Genomic DNA, 19276 nt, shown 5'->3' on the forward strand with positions numbered 1-19276 from the left:
CCTGCTACAAGATATAGGGTTGGGGTTGGCTTGTCTGTATGCCTTTGCTTCCTTCCCACAGCTGTCTGTTGAAATTGGAGATTCTTGACAAGCTATGAGAGTTTCTATCACAATTCTAGTGGCATAGCTCCGGAAAAAAAACAGTGTATGCTTATTTGTATGAAATTAGAAATGAGAACTGAAATGGGCACATATCTTAAAACTAAGGAGTTTGTCTCCTGCTGCTTTTTTTTTTTTGGAGTTCAGATTTGTCTCCCTACATTATTATCATAAACTTATTTCTTGGTTGTTTTGGAAGGTGTGCAGGTCCTGTATCTCCACTGCATTGTGTTATTAACAACACTAAGTTAGATAAAGTACAAGCAGGAAGCATCATAGTAATCGAAGTTGAAGCCAAAGATGCATTAGGAAACATAGTGAACAAGACAGTTTCAGGCACAAAACAAGGCCAATTTCTAGCCAATTTTACAGGATCAAAAATAGAACTTTTCAATTTGTCATACATTGGTAATGGTATATATGGGTTCAATATATCTTGCAACACATCAAGAAATTACAATCTGACGATAAGCTATGGGGGGGAAGCTGTAAATGAGAAACCCATATCGATTTACGTGTCAGCAAGTAAGTAATAGTATTTTTATGGCTTATACTTGAAGTTTTGGCACATCTGTATGTATTTTCTTAAATTCGTGTGATATAAAATCTAAGAGGGACTTTGTTGATTTTATGTATCATGTGTACATTTATCTTATATGCAATATACTTCCGTGATGAGTCATCTAATGTACAAGAGGCTATGTTGGAGAATAAGGTACCTATGCCAAGGTCACAGCCTAAACCATAGCCATGTGACATCCCCTCTTGCTAAACTTGATGATGGGATGGACACTCTATCATGTTAAGAAATAGGGATGAGAGTGGAATGCAAGAATGGTTAATCACAAAGATAATGATGTATAACCAAACTCATCAATGCACATAAGCAATGCTAGATGCACTTAGCATGTGATGGGTTAACAAATGAAAAGACCATGAATTAAATGATAAACATGAATACCACAAAGGTTACCTTAATGCAATGAGGAGATAAGCTCATGCTTATAAAGGATCCACCAAGCTATATTACCAACATATGGTAGAATGCACAAAGCACTTACAAGAGCTTCTCTCTACACATCCAAGGAGTGTAGGACCTTGTTTATGTAGAGAACAAAGGAAAAACGTGGGAGCTTCTTAGATTGGCTCCACCATCCCCTAATTATCTCACCAGTCTCACCATAAAGTGACTCCTACATCAAGGGAACCACCTACCATGCCTACACTTGTAAACCATAGTAATAAGAGACCAAATGACCATAGGATGTCTATTCCTAAGGTGCACACAATATCTATCCACTAAGGACTAAAGCTAATGGATGCTAGATCACAAAAATCTCAACATATCATCCTTCCTCCCTGAACTACTAACTTCTGACTTTGACCTTCTACTTTAACTTGACTCCGACTTTGACATTTTTTGTCTGAACACCTTCCACTTCTGATCTCCGCTTCCAAGTCTTGCTGAAGAACTAAGGACGTGTTTCATTGTTGCCCCCATGCCTGCCATCGTTTACCCTTAACACAACGGTGGGTCACCTGCCAGAACTGATGATGCCTGTTGGTAGGCCTTTGGAACTGATCTGAGAGCTAAAGGATGTATTGGTTTTGAGTACGTACTCCCCAGAGAATGTTTTTTTCTTGGAGATCCGCCTGTTTTTGCAGACCACTCCATCGGCTACCCTGACTATATTCTTTGGATGGATCTGTGCACCTCCTTGGGACTATGCTTAGTGGCTTAGCCTAAATGCTCTGATACCAATGTTGCATGCCTGGAAGCCTTGGTGTACTGATATGCAACCCTAAGCTTGATTAAGAACAAGATGCTGATTAAACATGATTAAGACAAAGAAGAGAGAAGAAGCGACAGAGAGTTGGTGTCAGGGTTTCTGTAGTTATATGGTATGAAAAAGTTACTGAATGATTGTACATGATGTAGGCCTTGGTCAACCCCTAGGGGTGACGTTTGGCTCCCTCTACATGCTTGATGATGACTTCTACCTCTGAATATGCTGAATGACGGAATGAATTATGCAAATGAATGTCTTATGCTTATATATGATGAAGAGTTGCTAGTCAGCCAGTTCATACTGTTGTCGGCCTGCTGCTGCACAAAGTATTCATGAAATATTCCCTTAAATGCTGCGCTTATCTTCAATGCTACCCACACCTACTGCCTTGCTTGCTATCGCTTGACCGCCTGCCTACTTGGGTCCGTGTTGGCTGCTGACTATGGTCTGATGGCTGTCGACAGGACTCTCAAGCCCTCCATGCTGATGCTGATGTTGTTGATAATGATGATGGTACTAATACTGATGCTGATGGTAATGATGCTACTGCTTATGATGCTCTGAATTCTGTCCTAACTGTTGTCCTAATCAGGGATTATGTTTCTCATGCTAGAGATTTAGCCATGGCATGGGCGTGCATGCGACACGGATCCCTTTCCAGAAAAAAGAAAAACGGCTTACCAAAAAAAAAAGTTGGGCTACTACGTACCCTCTACTCCCATTCGCATGTGCCCTAACCCAAAGAAAAAAAGAGGCACTTGTGCTTGTGTTTCCTCATAGCTTGTGATCCCCATCCCCATCCCCATCCCCATCCTCCCTCCCTCCGCCCCCCCCCCCCCCCCCCCCCTTTCTGCTGCTCCTCTTCCTGTTGCGTCTTTGATGCCACCCTGCTACCTATCCTCTGCTTGCGAGCACAACTCTAACCTCGCTCGAGTGATGCTGCTACAAATCCTCCCGTCTCCTTCGCTTTCTTTTTTTTTCCCGAGAAAAGATCCTTTCATTAGTTATATAAAAAACGCCGTAGGGCTACAAAAGATCCTCTCCTGCTCACAAGAAGAACAGAGCAGAGAACAAAGCAAGGCAGCCAGGGAGACTCTCCCTAGGTGCTGAAAAGTACAAGTATCAGTACAAAAGAACTGAGGGGCAATATCATACAATAGGAGGGGGGAAAAGCCAAACAGGTGGCCTGTAGTGCCAACGGGGGACCCCGCGTGTAGGGTATAGAAGGGGCCGCTGCGCCAGGTGGTGTGAAAGGCCTGGCGCTGCAAGATCACCTCATCCGAGTCGCCCCAGATGCGGTCATACTGTCCTCGCAGGGTGTGGATCAACTCCTGCCAAATCCCCCGAATAGTCTCTGCTGGTGGCTCCAGTCTCCCCTCAAAGGCCTTGAAACACCGGGTCCTCTAGGTGAACCAGATGGTGAGGCTGCTGAGGAGCCTCCATCATAAATCCCTGTCCTGTGTCCAGCTGGCAGACGAGAAATCCGGTGAAGAAACAAGGCGAGGCTGGCCCCTAATGAATCTGATGGCCTGGCTGTCCTGCTCCGTCTCATAGCCCATAGCAGGCCCTGACGAAGTCGACCAAGTAGCGGCACCCCACGTATACATACCCTTTGGAGAGAGGGGGGCCAGAATATGCAGCATCCGCAGCCAAATCTGCTGCGCCAGAGGCCAGTCCCATAGGCAATGTCTGTGTGTCTCCATAGGGTGTCCGCATTGAACGCAAGCCGCCGGAAGACCGCTGTAGATAAGCCAAGTGCCAACTGCTGAGCCCCTGTGGGCGACCAGCCACTGGAAAGTCGAGATCCTGCGGGCCTGTCGACTAGCCCGGAGCCGGGCCCAAAAATCCTCCAGGAACTCCTGTGAGAGTCCCTGTAGCCGCCAGTGCCCCGCTGCAGCTGGAGAGACCATCCTCCTCGCCATCAAAATATGCCGCCCCAACCGAACAGTGTACTGGAAAACGATGATCTCTGTGGCCTCAAGGGATGCATAAGGATCATGCCACTCGTACTCACCAGGGTCCCACTGGAGCCGGGCCAAGGGGCGTGCTGCATATGCCCATATGCGCCAATCCGGGAGCACATCTGCAGGGTCTGGGTCAATATGCACTTCCGAGAAGCGGCGGCCACTACCCGTATCCTCTGAAAGGTGCACTCTGCAACCAAAGGCGACTCCACCTCCACTCTCTGAAGTCTGCCCTCATCCTGAATCTCATAGTAGAGGCATCTGCCATCCTCAGTGCAAGCTCTGACAGCAATCAGGATCTCCAACTGTGTAAAGGCTCCCATCCACCGTGGGGCCACTAGCTTGAGAGGCGTGAACCACTCCTCTGTGAGTGCCTCGTGAATGTCATCCCTCATAATCAACCCCCCTCTGAAGTGACTCAGCCTCTCCACCTGAATGTCCTCTGGGAGACTGCAGAAGGCCTGCCAGTCTCCAAAGCTACGTGCTGGGCCTGCCGCCAAGGTCCCCAGGCCAGACGAGGCCGAGAACCAGCATATGACCCTGCTCTGTGCGAACCGCTGGGCTCCAGATGAGCGGCTGTCTGGCCCGCTCCCAACACAAGAAGGAGGTCTCTGAGAGAGCCTCGGTCTCAGCAGCTCCCAAGCTCTCAGGATGCTCAAGGCAAATCTATCCTCCCATCCTCTACTGAGGCCTGTCCTCCTCATCTCTATGAAGATCCAACGAATCTCTGGTGCCCAAGTGCCCCCTGCTGGGGGAGCCCGAGCCTGCAACTGCTGCAAAAGAAGCTCTTACCAAGGCTCAGCGCCTGGAAGCAGCCCCCGAACAATAAGCTTCCCCAATAAGGCTCTGCTCTGATGGACTGGATCTATAATGCCCAAGCCTCCCTGGGCCAGCGGAAGTGTAATAACTGCCCAAGCAACCTTTGGCCGGGCTGGCTGACCGTCCCGCCCAGACCAAAGAAAGTTCCTGATCAGCCTCTGTACCTGGCTGATGCAAGAGCTCGAGAAGATCCAGCAAGACGTAATGTACCACATGGTCGCTAAAAGCACCTGATTTGCCACCACCACCCTCCCAGCCAAGGATAGCCGAGCTGTACTCCAATACAAAAGCTTCTTCCGAATGCTCAGAAGAAGCGGGGAAATCTGCTACTCAGGTGACAAATCTAGTCGAATGTGGCATCCCAAATATCGCACTGCTGTGCTAGGAGGAATCCATCTAAAACCGGGGTCTGGGCTCCAAGCCAGAGTGGGAGCGCTACTGATCCAAAAGGCCACTACCTTGCGCCAATTGATCAATGCTCCCGAAGCTGCACTAAAAAGCTGGAGCGACTGCTCTGCCCGCTGAAGATTGGCCTCATGGCCATGCAAAAATAAGCTCGTGTCATCAGCAAACTCAGCATCGAGCAGGTCCACTGGGAGCTGGAGTCCTCGCAAACCAACCTCCTCTGCCGTCAGATACATGCTCATAGCCTCAGCAAAGAAGAGAAAAAGAAACGAGGCCAGAGGACACCCCTGACGGACTGATCTGGTCAACTCAAAACTCGGCCCCCGTCCTCCTGCAATCAGCACCTAGCTACGAGCTGTGGAGTATAGAGCCGCCACCCCTTGAATCCAAGCTAGCTCAAAGCCCAGGCGAAGCATAGTGCCCTCTAAGAAACCCAATCGACTCTATCGTATGCCTTCTCAAAATCGAGAAGCATCACGACCAAGTCCTCACCAAGAAATCTAGCTCGGGCCGTCGCCTCTCAGAATGTGAAAATGTTGTCAAGGATACTACGCTCCTTGACGAATCCTGTCTGGGTAGCATGAATAAACTCCCCCAGGAAGGGCTGGATCCTCAAACTCAAGGCCTTTGCTAAGACCTTGTACACAGTGTTGAGGATCATAATAGGTCTCCAATGTCGAATATCATCTGATACTCCCTCCCCCTTGGGGATAAGAAAGATCAAGTCCTTTGAAAAGCTCTGTGGCATCACCCCAGTGTCCAAAGCATACTGAAAGCCCCTGCGGAGGCCTGGCCCCAAAAGTTCCCAATAGCGCATAAAAAAGGCAGGCGTCAATCCGTCCTCCCCTGGGCAACTATGGCGCGGCAGGACCCTCAAGGCCTCGGCAAGCTCAACCTCTGAAAGAGGCTCACCCAGAACTGTACGCATACGATCTGTGACCCTCCTCTGCACATGGGCCCACACAGTCTGTCTGCAAGCATCCCGAGCCTCAGTGGCTGGCTCCGCTGAAAGCATGTCTCTATAGAACCCAGTGGCAATGGCTCTGATCTCCCCGGGCTCAATAGCTACCGATCCGTCCGGCCTCCCAAGCTGACGGACTCTTGCTCGATCATGGCGGAGTCCAGTAATCTCAAAAAACTCCCCAGTCACTCTATCACCAAATTGCGTCCAGTGAGAGGCCTGGCGACGATAGTAAAACTCATGTCTCTGCTCCTCTGCCTCTCTAACCTCTCCTGGCGTGCCTGGCTCAGCTGGGACACCACCCAATCACATGCAGGCTGCTACTCCTGAAGGCGCTGAAGCAAAGCAAGGCTGCGTCTCAGCCGATGCTCCCGCTCGCGAGTCTCTCCCAGCCGTGTCAAAGCTGCAGCCTGCAGAAAAGAGATAAGCTCGATGAGTCCCTGGGCACACTGGCTTGTGGCATCCTGGTTAGAGCACTGACTATCATGCCAGATCCTCTCAATGTCCTCAGCGAGACTAGGATCTGTAAGTACCCTCTCTGGGATCCTCAAGTGCAAGCTGGGCTCCCGTGTCCTCTCCTCAAGTGTCAAAATAACGGGCGCATGGTCTGAAAATGAGGTGCCAGCGAGAATGCCAACGGAGCCCCCTCGCTCCCCTAACCAGTCGCCCCACATAAAAGCGATCAATCCGTGATAGATTAGTCCCTCCCTGCCGGCGATCCGATCGAGAGAAACTAAGACTGTCCTGAGAGCGGGAGAAGGCCCCATGCTGCCATGCATCAGTGATCCTCAGTGACATGCAAAATCGGTCCCAAGCTGCAAGCTCCGTGCCGTGCACTGTAACATGACTGCCTCCCACCCTATCGGCCGGGTCCTCAAGCATGTTGAAGTCTTCCCCGACACACCAATGTGCGGCCTCTGGCAATGCATCCGTAACCTGGGTCCAGAACTCTGCTCTGGCACTAGCATGGTTGGGCGCATAGACGTTGAGCACGCCCAAGAGCTCATCATGCATCCTCAGAATGACATACTGTGCTCTACCAGGCACAATGATCCCTCGATCCACAATGGCCTGCCGCCATACATCTGCAATGACCATGCACACTCCTCCCTGTCCACCCAAAGGGCCAAACCCTGCAGACCAAAAGGTGTCCCAGCTACCAGGCATCACTGAACCATATCTCCGAATCCTGCTCTCACCCAAGTGGTGCTCCTGCATCATCAAAATATCAATACTGCCACCAACCAGGCATCTCTGAAGCTCCTGCCTCAAGCAACCACGATAGTGTATATAATGTGCTCCGCCAAGGCCCTGTACATTCCATGAGATGATCCTCATGGATGACCTGCTGAGGTGGATGCTGTCTCAGCCGTACGAAAGGCCTTCGCAAGCGGCTTGGATGGAGAATAGTCCCCATCCGAGCGGCTACGAATCTGCCCACCCAGTGTGCTGCAAGAATCACGGATCAGGTGCCAGTGGCTGTGTCCCATGGCGACTGCCTCCCGCTCAGACAGAGCAACCTCGTGTATGCATACATATCCAGGGTCGCGTGCTAAGTCTGCCACTATGCGAACGACCAAATGACGAATCCCTGAGGCATCCACACTCCCAGGATCCAAGAAAAAATGAGCCAACTCCCATAGTCGGCCTATCACATTTGTCACCTCCAGATCGCTCAACTGCCTGAGTCTTCAAAGTGCTAAGAGCGAGCTCCAGAGTCCACTCCCGGTCGCATGGGCCATAGAGAGGGAACGAGAAGGCCACCGCTGAATCAAGTGCCTCCTCCCCGCGGGCCGGAGGTATCACTACATGAACTCTGATGGGTGCTGGCTCATGGGGGCCCTCTGCTCCAAAAAGCCGTGTGAAAGAGTAATCAAAAGCCTCCGAGCGCTGTCTAGTGCCGAGACTACTCAGCCGACTGCGGATAGATGATATCCGTGAAGCCCGAACCGGCATGGTAAGTCTCCTCTGCGGTGCTCGAGCAAGGTCGGTGCTCAGAGCCCTCCGGACTGCAGGTGAACGCCAGGGGACTGCCAGGGCCTCCCGGGGAGCTGAGGTGGGCGGGGGGGAGGACGGGGGGGCGAGGGGGGTGGAGCAGGAGCCGCTGCCGAAACCGGAGCGGGGACGAGAGGAGGCGAAGGTGGAAGCAAGGCGGTAGGGGGGGACGGGGGTGGGGGGGGTGAAGGAGGGGGTGCTGGCATCTCCTAGTCCTCAGTCGTCGCAGGGGTCTCCTCCTGGAGGGGAGCAAAGCTGTTCCTCACGGGAACCCAGTGATGCTGAGACTGTGGCTGTTGCTGCATCGGTCTCTTGGCGTGCTACTGTGGCTGTCTCCCTCGACGGCGCCCTTGTCCACGCTGCCACTCCGAGGTCTCTGTGGCCTGAGCAGGTGTCCCGGAGGCTGCCTGCCGAGCCGCATCTGTGGGCGGGCCATGAAGGGCCTGCTTGCTGCGGTGAAGGTCAGGGTCTACTGCGAGGGCAGGCCTTGGCTAGATGGCCGACCTGCTTGCAAATAAAGCACTGGTTCGGGAGCCCCGAGAACTCCACTCTCTGATCAATCCATCCCCCCCCCCTATCCTAGGTAGCTGAATGACCTTCGGAAGAGAGGAGATGTCCGGAACCAAAACTTTGACCAAAGGTAGCCCAGCTACTCTGGCCACCACTGAAGTTGCTGTGGGGCCAGTCTCTAGCACCGAACCCACCAATGCTTCTAGCCTAGAAAGGAGCGGAAGGTACTCACGGCGGAGTCCAGGGAAGCAAACTGTAACATGGAAAAGGCGCTCTCCCTGCTCGGCCGCTGCTCGGTCAAAGCCATGCTGCCAAGGTCTGAAGAATGCCCGAGCACCCCTGATGTCAAGGGGACTCATGGCTAGGACCTTGGCCACGCTCTGGTAGTGTCCACGGCCCAGTAGCTGAACGTCCAGGATCTTGTCCACATCTGCAAGAAGGCGGGCCTGGAGGAGATCCCGGATCTCCCCTCTGCTGGGGCGAGTGCCGACTATACGGCAGATGGTGGAATGTGCCTGGAGGTGTTCCACCTCTGCGGCGAGGCTCGCTTCCTCTTCTGGCGAAAGAGAAAGCCTGATGGGGGCATCCTCAGGGGCGGGCGAGGGGGCTGCGGGAGAGTCCCTCTGGGGACGGGAGGAGCCTCCATCAGTGTCTGAAGCTATGTTGAAGGCGGAGCGAATGCGGAAAGTCGTGCAAGAACCGAGCTGCACACAAAGGACGGAGGGGAAAGGCGGAAGGCAAAAAGAAAACCCCAGGGGACGAAAAAATCAGAAAATTTGGGGGGGGGGTCAGGCGGCGAATACAAAAAGCCCCTAGGGGGGAGGCGGAAGCAGCGCGAAAAAGGGGGGCGGGGGGGGGAAGATAAGGCGACGGCGGCGAAAGGGGGGACGGGGCGCTGAAGAAGGACGGGAGGGCGCGAAGGAGAGGAGTAGGAGCAGGGGACAGCGGGTGCTACAGCGCTGGGGCGCGCAGGACAGCCAGGCGGGGGGGGGGGGGGGGGAGACCAGAGGGCGGGAATGGGGGGAGGGCGTGCAGTCAGCGCGAGCAGGGGGGGGGGGGGGGGGAGCGTGAGCTTCAGCGAGCCGATTCTCCTTATAGATGTCTCTACAAAACTCGTCTCCTCCGCTTTCTACCACTCCTCTTCTTACATTGGTTGCCATAGTCCGGCCTTTGGCCTCACTAGCCCTTGCCCTGCATCGACCACATCCTGGGAGCATGCCCCAGAATAGTTGGTATGATGATGATTGTAGGGAGCTCAGAGCCCGGCTATACAGAGAGGTGGCCACAGTTGTTACTACATATAGACAGTCACGCATCATCTTCCGATCCCTCATTCGGCGGAAGAAGAGAGCATTCTTAGCTCGGCTGGAGAGAGACATCTATCAGTTGTTTTTGAGTTAGGATTCTGGGGAGGCCTGGAGACCCCCCGCCTCCGGCCATTACCTCTCCAGATACATGGGGCGAGTATGCAGCCTCCCTCTACACAGTACCAAGGCAGCCACCACTACCGAACCCTCCAGAGCCTTGTCCACCCACTTCTACCTTCTTCACAGCAGAGATGGTGAGGAGGGCCATCAACAGATTGCATACAGGGAGGGCACAGGATCATGAGGGCATTGTAGCCGAGCATTTCATACATGCTAGAGATATGATTGTAGACTTGCTAGCTCTCATGTTTAATAGAGCCATGTGTGAGGGGTTTCCTAGGACTTGGAGTACTTCCACGATTGTGCCGGTACTCAAGTCTGGAGATCCGAGCCTGCCAACTAACTACCGCACCATTATGATTGGTCACTCGCTGGCCAAGCTATATGCCTCTATTCTTGAGCAGGAGTTGAGCAGATGGGCAGAGAGACAAGGGGTCCGAGCTCAGGGACAGGCCGGTTTAGGAGGAGATTCTCTACTTTGGATCATATCTTTACCCTCAGGGCTATCATTGAGGAGGGCAGAGCACATGGGAGGAGGATCTACTGCGGCTTTGTGGATTTCGGCAAGGCCTTTGACACAGTGCCCAGAGCTAGACTGATGCGCAAGCTGCAAGACTTGGGGGTTCCATGTGAGCTCATTTGGGGTATTATGGCACTTTATGAGACAGTAGTTGGACAGGTGCGGACTTAAGAGGGTCTCTCCCAGCCAGTACACTGCACTTTAGGGGTGAAACAGGGCTGCCCACTCTCTCCGACTCTATTTGGACTATACATTGATGAGATCTCGGATTATATTGGGACACGAGGGGACAGAGGTGCCCAGTTGGCTGGCACTTGGATACCTCTGCTCTAATATGCTAATGATATTGTGCTTATAGCAGACTCACCAGAGGGTATGCAGAGGCACTTGGATACTTTACATGCTTATGCACAGGACAGTGGGCTCTCAGTTAACCTTGGTAAGACCAAGGTTATGGTGTTTAACACTACAGCTGAGTGGGTTTGGAGATCAGCGCCTATTTTCACATATGGGCAGGAGACAGTGGAGTAAGTTGACTCATACACATATCTTGGAGTGGTGTTCACTAGGCCCACATTTTCCATGAGGGGGGCAGGAGAGGCCAGATTGACTAGAGGATATGCAACACTAGGAGGTCTAGAGAGGATGTGCTCGCAGGTACAGTTTCAAGAGCCACGCACTAAGCTGTGGCTTTTTGACACGCTGGTCACATCGGCTATGCTATATGGAGTACAGATCTGGGGGCGTAGCCTAGATCGTCACAGTCGATCAGGACGCACATACGATGGATGGAGATCGATGGAGAGACCACTTGTGTCCATGACCTCCAGAATGATTCGGGCTAAGGCCTCGGTACCCCATGAGATTATCCGAGCCGAGATGGGAGCACCACCAATCGTAGTCGAGGCTCTTGCCAGATCAGTGTCCTTCATTCATAGCACCTGGGAGCTTCCCCGACACCGGTATGCACGACTTGCTTTAGAGTCCTCTCATCAGCTAGCCATGGAGGGAGACACTTCATGTTGGTTTGCGCAGATAGCATCCTGGTTTGACCTCCACGGGTTCAGTTTAGACAGACTTCCACCCTTCCAGTACTCTCTGGAGGCACCCTCTCTCACCTTGACACATTCTGAGATTAGTAGAGTCATCAGACAGGACCTCATTCAGTTGGGCACTAGGAGGACATGGCTAGAGCCCTCACAGGAGTTGGGGACAAAGATGGCTTTCTATAGAGACCATCTTCTCCGCACCACTGAAGATGGCTTTATACTTAGCATCATTGCGAGGCATCGGGCTCGTCCAACCAGGCATCTCACTATGGCAGATATCCAAGCCATCCGGCAGAGACCCATGCTAGAGCTCCTAGGATGATTACAACTCTAGCCATATACTGTTGTACTCACTGTCTCTCTTGTACTCCCCCATATTCATGTATTCATGTATCCATGTACTCATGTACCCCATTCTGACTAGTAGCATTAGCTTCCCCCCTACTGATGTATTGTGGGGCTATCTCTTTTCTTTTCCAGACAGTGTATCAGATGTCACATGGTTGTAACTTTGGTCTCATAGGTCACTTTGGCCTTTTGAAGACGTTAATATAACATTTCATTTCATTTCATTTCTCGCTTAAGCGTGTACTAAAGACCCAATGGGCCTATGAGACCAAAGTGATACAATAATGTCCATGGCATATCTCATCATGGAACGAAGAATAAAACCAAAAGAAAACATAAACATAGCAATCTCGAGGTGATACAAAACTGTGCATGGAAACTCATCATGGAATACTAAGAACATAGAAACATGAGAGCAACATTTGTTCCGAATAGATGGTATACTACTCGCCAAAATATCAAGCATGGGGCTAATGAGTATGGCCAGAGGTCTCCCTCTACTATGTCATTTGGAAAGGTAGCTCGATGGCGGTGGAGCATGTCTTGGATCTAGAGCTGATGAGGTGATCGTGGTGGCCGACGGGGGGGCGGGGGGCATGGTGTTGTATCAACGTCTTCAAAAGGCCAAAATGACCTATGAGACCAAAACGTTACATCATATCCATGAGGTACAAAATCCTAGGTACAAATAAGTAATAAAGAAAGATAACAAGAATCTACAACTATAAATTCTGATCTAGGTATATGAGCAGAGAGCTCTCGTATCACCCTAATATATCCCTCATGGGCCGCTATGACATGGTGCTTAAGGTGGTAAAACTTAGTTGGCGCGAGAAGGTCTTGTGATGATGGGAGATGATGGCCCGGATCCTCCTCTGGCAGCATGGCCGTGGGGCGAGGGCCATGGGGTCTGGGGCGTCCAGCTCTGCATAACTCAGTTGCTCTGTCGAGTGTCACACCTCTCAGTCGAGCTCTTGCACTAGCTTGTCGTTCGGGTATGATGGGTGGATCGGCCCTCAGAGTGCTTGAATGGAAGTTGTCGGTGAGAGCTCGCTGTGTTGGTCCTCGAGCAAGTGCAGCTGATCTGGATCTCACTAAGGACCCCCTATGTCTACGGAGCTCTAGAAGAAAAAGTCCCAAGCATCTCTGATTCCGGAAGTCCATGATCTTGGAAAGTGGTCCAAACCTAGCTCGAAAGAGGCAGTATACAGGGCATCGGCATATGTAATGATCCTTTGTCTCAAGCTCTGTGTGACAGAGTTGGCATATCCTGTCCTCTGGTGCGGCCGCCTTGGGCCCATATCTGGTAGTGTCTACTCTCAGCTGGTGGGACGAGGTGCGGGTCTGGTCGATCGCACATCTCACCCCAAAGGATAGGTGTGTGTCCATGTAGCGTGGGCTTGATGATGAAACCATCCTCTGTCAGGGATAGGAGGTGATCTCTGTAGAAGGCCATCTTCGTCCCCAGTGGACGACTAGGTGAACTCCATGCCCTCTAAGTATCCATGATATATTAACATCTCTAAGAGGCCATGATGGTCTATGAGACCAAAACTGAGAGTACATCTGAAGTTGGTGTCTCATCAAAGAGAACAACCAAATGAAACGAAAAAGTACAATAAACTGACTATCTTATAGTTATAAGAACTGTAAGAGTAAGACTCCTAGATGATACTGAGTAGAAAATATTGGAAAATGTATATCAAGTAGATCCATGTATGTTGCCCTCTCCTCAGATCAAATATCTCTGCCATGGGGCTCTCTAGAATGGAGAGGTTGTAGAAGCGAGGTAGGCCCCTCCAATGTCGAGCAATAATGGCTCTCATCTGGCGATGGTGAGGATGCCGTGGCCTGGATCTTGGTGGGCGTGGCCGACATGCACGACATAAGACGATTGCTCCGTCAATGGTTACTCCTTGCAAGCGTGCCTGGTGTCCTGATGGCCCGATGGAGGAGGTATTAGGAGGTGTGTGGGCTGGGCTCCTGGTGCTGGTGCTGAAGAAATCTGTCAGGATCCTCTATGTAGATACATCATGGCTTGGTCTCCTGTCTCCCTCTCGGAAGAGGCAGTGATATCTCCCTCGGATCTCATAATAGACTGTGCATCGGCAACTGTAGTGCTCCTCTATCTCTGCCTCTTGGTAGCATAGCTGACAAATGCGGTCATCCGAGATTTGATGCACATATTGCCTTGTCTCAATCCGCACCTGGTGTGATGACGTCCAGATCTGTCCATCAATGTATCCCATGTGATAGGTGTACATCCATGTACGCCGAGTGGGTGCTAAAACCATCTGGTGAGAGGTGCAGAAAATGGCTCTTGTAGTGAGCCATTTTCATGCCTAAGGGCTCAAGGGGACTAGTCCATGTCTTATCTGTGTCCACCTTGACGATTTCCTTCTTAATCATGTGGTTTTGCTATGAGCGGGTGAGGTCCAAAAATGGACAATCCAAGCTGTACTGAAAGGGTGGGGGTGTCTATATCAGCAAACCATGTAGGGCAGATAGCACACCGGAAGGAACACATGCCACGTGTGCTTGAGGCAAGGAAAGAGGGGAAATGGGCGGTATACAGAGATGGCCGAGTCATCATTACGGAGAGGAGACCCGCTTGACGGTGCACGGCCTATGAGACCTTGCGATTCACGGTGTGGAATTGCAATGGAGCCCTTAGAACAGATGCGGGATACTTTGAGGATACTTTCAGACACAGCGATATTGCTATGTATACAGAGACCCATCAGTGCACAAACAAGAGGCTTCTTGACGTCCGGGGTTATAGATGGGAATGAGTTTTCCGCCCTTAGCCACGCACAGTGCGAGGTACCAGAGGATCTGGAGGAGTGGCAATACTTTACAAGGAGGAGCTTCGTGACAAAATACATGTGGTACATAGAGATGCAGATGCGAGGTACATGTGGGTCCACATATGCAGAGAGGGGCTCCGCGAGCTATATGTGGCGGTATGCTACTTTCCCCCAGCCCACTCCAGGTTTGCACCATCAGGAGAGTCGCCCTATATACCACTATATGATGATATCATGAGGTTTGCCAGCATGGGAGACATATTACTATTGGGAGACTTTAATGCACGTACAGGCACAGAGCAGACAGTTGTATGATACTCAAGAGGCTATTTACCGGGAGATCACGGCAGAGGATGTAGGGTTGCAGAGATCAGCACAGGATGAGGGGGAGATTACAGATTACGGCAGGCATTTTCTCACACTCGACAGTGCACATGGGTTGGTCATATACAATGGCTTATCGAGATGGCAAGGATCAGATGCTCTCACACACTGGAACTCTAAAGGGGGGAGCGAGCACAGTGGACTACTTGATGGGATCTCCTTCATTGATACCTGATGTGCGGGGTTTCACAATTTCCAGTAGGCCCATTGGCATAGCAGCCGATCATGCATACCTGAGTTTCACACTAGTAGGTAGATCCCCCAGAGATGGGCCAGCCACTCATCTACCTAGGTACCCGAGCTATCAGTTTACACGTGAGACAGTTGGGGTTTATCGGGATGCAGTATCTCATGGCTTGTTCGCTTTAGACTCGCATAGCCCTCTGGACGAGATCACGAGAGGATTGGCAGGTGTTCTACATGCATCCGCCTCATATGCGTTCCCTTGCACTATGATCCCTTCCACCCACCCCCGCAGCACTGCCCCACAGAACAGTTGGTATGATGATGAGTGTCGTGAGACACGAGCACAGCTACAGTGTGAGATTGCCATTGGGTCTCACACGCATAGAGAGGCCAGGATGATCTTTTGGCGCCTTGTGCGGAGGAAGAAACGAGCGTATCTGGCTAAGCTAGAGGAGGAGATCTTCCAAATCTTCCTGGGGAAGGACAGCAAGAGGGCATGGAAGATGTTTCAGGAGAGACAGCCTGGTAATCCGATTACTGCACCTGAGGCATGGCATACTTATGCTAGAGAGCTATATGATGCACCAGGACAGCCCCCCACCCCCCCTCCACTGGGAGCTAGACCAGCTAGCAGCACCTTTTTTACTATGCGGATGGTGCTAGATGCGAGAGACAGGTTACATAATGGAAAGGCATAGGATCATGATGGGCTAGTTGGAGAGCACTTCTCATATGCACGAGACACTTGTTAGAAATCTAGCATGGTATCATACTAAACTTGAACATGGAAGAAGACTACAAGAGAGATGAAGCAAACACTGAGAGATATATTTCCATGATGTGACCCTTGAATAAATAGGGCCAAGTACAAGACCATGAGCAAGAGTGCTTATGGGATAAATGTGGAGGTGCCACATGGCACACACTCAAGACTCAAGACAAAAACTAAGACTAGACAAAATGTAGACTAGAGAAATAGTACACCTAGTGTGCACTTATTTCCAACACCCTCCTTAAGTGGACACTAGGAGGAAGACAAAAGACAAGACTAGAAGACTGACATAAAGACCTATAGACTGAGAGACAAGACAGAAGACATGACAGACAAAGATCCTGAGACACCCTCCTCAAGTGATATCCTCATATGGGTCCACAAGGGTAGGTACAAAAGTGGATCATAGACAGACAATCAGCCAGTAGAGTGGTCCCACAAAGAGAGAGACTGTCAGATAGACATAAGAGAGTCTGACAAATAGAAGATAAATGGGGACATAGACAGAAATGCCAAGAGAATGTGGGTAGCTAATCCACAAAAGAGAGGCATATAGACTGATAGACAGAGTGTCAGAGACATGACTGTAAGATCACACTGATAGACACATAGACATAGAGACTGACTGATTGTAGATAGACAGAGAGATGGACCTTGACTAATAATCCCTCCTCAAGGGCAATCCTCCTGCTAGAGTGAGTAATGCAGGGATGCCTCTTGGGTAGGTACAAAGATAAGTCCAAATAGACATGACATTACCCCATGATCTACATCATTGGTGGTAGATAGCATGAAAGCATAGACAGATATGTGAGAGATGGGAAGGTCTTACCATACTTGGCAGTGTCTAATCCCGTACAAGATAGAGAGTAGTTCTGAAAATTAATTTTGAAGAATAAACTAGAACTGAAAATATTGCAGCATAGAAAGATAATCCATTTTGGTTTTACCTCAGGTCTTCCACCCTTTCAGGGGTAACCCGAGAGAGAGACTGCTGCAAACAGAGAATTCTGCAAATAGAAAGAGATGAAGTACAAAACCACGATACCCAGAGAGACCGGAGAGAGTAGAGGTGCAGAATTTTGGGGCAGAGCTCGTGGGCAGAGAGAGCAGATAAGGGCGTAGAAGAGGGCGGGGGCCAGGAGCAGCAGCTGTAGAAGATAGCGTGCAGATTTTCAGCAAGCTGGAGAGGTGCGCGCAGTATTGGCTGGGCAGACAGAAGCAGCGCGGGCAGAATGGCGGGGCAGAGATTGCGCATGAGCAGGAGCAGCACCTCGCCATGAACAGGCCCGTATTAGCAGCTGGAGAAGTGCGCGCAGCAGCAATGGCGGGGCAGAAGTGTGCAGCATCTGAAGAGGTAGGCGGGCAGAGTGCAGAAGAGGGTGCAGCCTGTTGAAGAGGTGGCGCACAGGTCCAGACCGAACTGAGCAGGAGCGGCAGCACCATGATGATCCTCCGCAGCAGCAAGAGTGAAGAGACGGGGCAGATGTAGAGGTGCGGCCAGAGGCTGAAGGGAGATGCCGGAGAAGGATAGCGGGGAGAGGTAAACTGAAAGGAGAAGATGGAGATGACGAAGCTAGGGCTGCAGCAGACTGAGAGGAGAGGAGAGGGGATCTACATGCTCTGATACCATGTTAGAAATCTAGCATGGTATCATACTAAACTTGAACATGGAAGAAGACTGCAAGAGAGATGAAGCAAACACTGAGAGATATATTTCCATGATGTGACCCTTGAATAAATAGGGCCAAGTACAAGACCATGAGCAAGAGTGCTTATGGGATAAATGTGGAGGTGCCACATGGCACACACTCAAGACTCAAGACAAAAACTAAGACTAGACAAAATGTAGACTAGAGAAATAGTACACCTAGTGTGCACTTATTTCCAACAACACTTTGGCTCCGCTCATCGTACATGTGTTAAATCGTGCCATTTGTGAGTGTTTCCCGACAATTTGGATAGAGCATATCATTGTACCACTCTTTAAGAGTGGGGACCCCATGGTACCAGGCAACTACAGGACGATCATGATTGGTCATTACTTGGCCAAATTATATGGCTCTATATTGGAGTCGGAGCTGAGCCGATGGGCAAAGAGGCATGGTCATCGAGCACATGGATAGGCTAGCTCTAGGCGGTTTATCTGATAGGGTGACCAGCACAATAGGGGTGAAGCAGGGATGCCCGCTATCACCCACCCTCTTTGGATTGTGCATTGATGCAGTCTCTGATTATGTAGACAGATTGGGAGACCCAGGAGCATGCCTGGCAGGGGTGTTGATACCCATCTTGTTATATGTTGATGATATTGCTCTAATCTCACACTCTCCAGAGGGATTACAGAGACACCTGAATGCATTACAGGCTTTCTGTACGGATAGAGATCTGACAGTGAACCTTGGGAAAACCAAGGTTATGGTGTTTAACACCACACAAGCATGGGTGACGAGATCAGAGCCTCATTTCACTTTCCGAGGGGAGCCGGTAGAGTACGTCAGGTCATATGTCTACTTGGGAGTTACTTTCACAGGTCATATGTCTACTTGGGAGTTACTTTCACAGGACCGCGTTTCTCCCTGAAGGAGGCAGCAACAGCTAGATTAGCTCGAGGGCATGCAGCCTTGGGGGCACTTGAGAGGCAGTGTGCACACATACAGTTTCATGAGCCACGCACCAAATTGTGGCTATTTGATACGCTTGTCACACCGACCCTCCTGTACGGAGCGGGCCCAGTATACATCACAGATCTCAGAGAGGGACAGATGAGGGATGGAGGCAAATGGAGAGACCACTGATTATAATGATTGCCCGCATGATTCAGAGCAAATCATCGGTACCACATGAGACTGTTCGGGCTGAGCTGGGTGCCCCACTAGTAGTAACGGAGGTCCTATTCCAAGCAGTTACCTTTTTACAACAGCTATGGGAGCTCCCTCAACAGAGGTACTCCCATTTGGCATTGACCTCATCCATACAGTTGGCAGAGGATGGAGATACTCATTGTTGGTACGCTCAGATGAGATCATGGTTTGACCTACATGGTTTGCGGATAGAGGCACTACCACCCTTTCAGTACAGTCAAGATTGTCCATTTTTGGATCTCACCCGCTCAGAGCAAAACCGCCTGATCAGGATGGATATCATCAGAGTGGACACAGAGAGGACATATCACCCGCCCGGCGTACATGGATGTACACCTATCACATGGGATACGTTGTGCCATTGGACAAATCCGGA

The 19276-nt window shown here is 50.8% G+C and overlaps 1 protein-coding gene across 6 annotated transcripts in view; it reads left to right on the forward strand.

The window, feature by feature from the left end:
* LOC147608559 (uncharacterized) overlaps nt 1-19276 on the forward strand; it is a 200142-nt gene that overhangs the window by 142948 nt on the left and 37918 nt on the right. For 5 of the 6 annotated variants that reach the window (XR_015264445.1, XM_086788985.1, XM_086788986.1 and 2 more), the window contains exon 17: nt 307-624. Coding sequence is in view for 4 of the 6 variants with exons in the window: in XM_086788985.1 (XP_086645111.1) it covers nt 307-624 (318 nt within the window). In the remaining 2 variants the exon portion in view is untranslated. Of the gene's footprint in view, nt 1-298; nt 625-19276 lie in introns of all 6 variants that reach the window. The other variant, XR_015264444.1, reaches the window with a different exon arrangement.

Source organism: Cibotium barometz, chromosome 53 (genome assembly GCF_041138505.1).
Source record: "Cibotium barometz isolate CiBa-2024 chromosome 53, ASM4113850v1, whole genome shotgun sequence".
Classification (NCBI taxonomy): domain Eukaryota; kingdom Viridiplantae; phylum Streptophyta; class Polypodiopsida; order Cyatheales; family Cibotiaceae; genus Cibotium; species Cibotium barometz.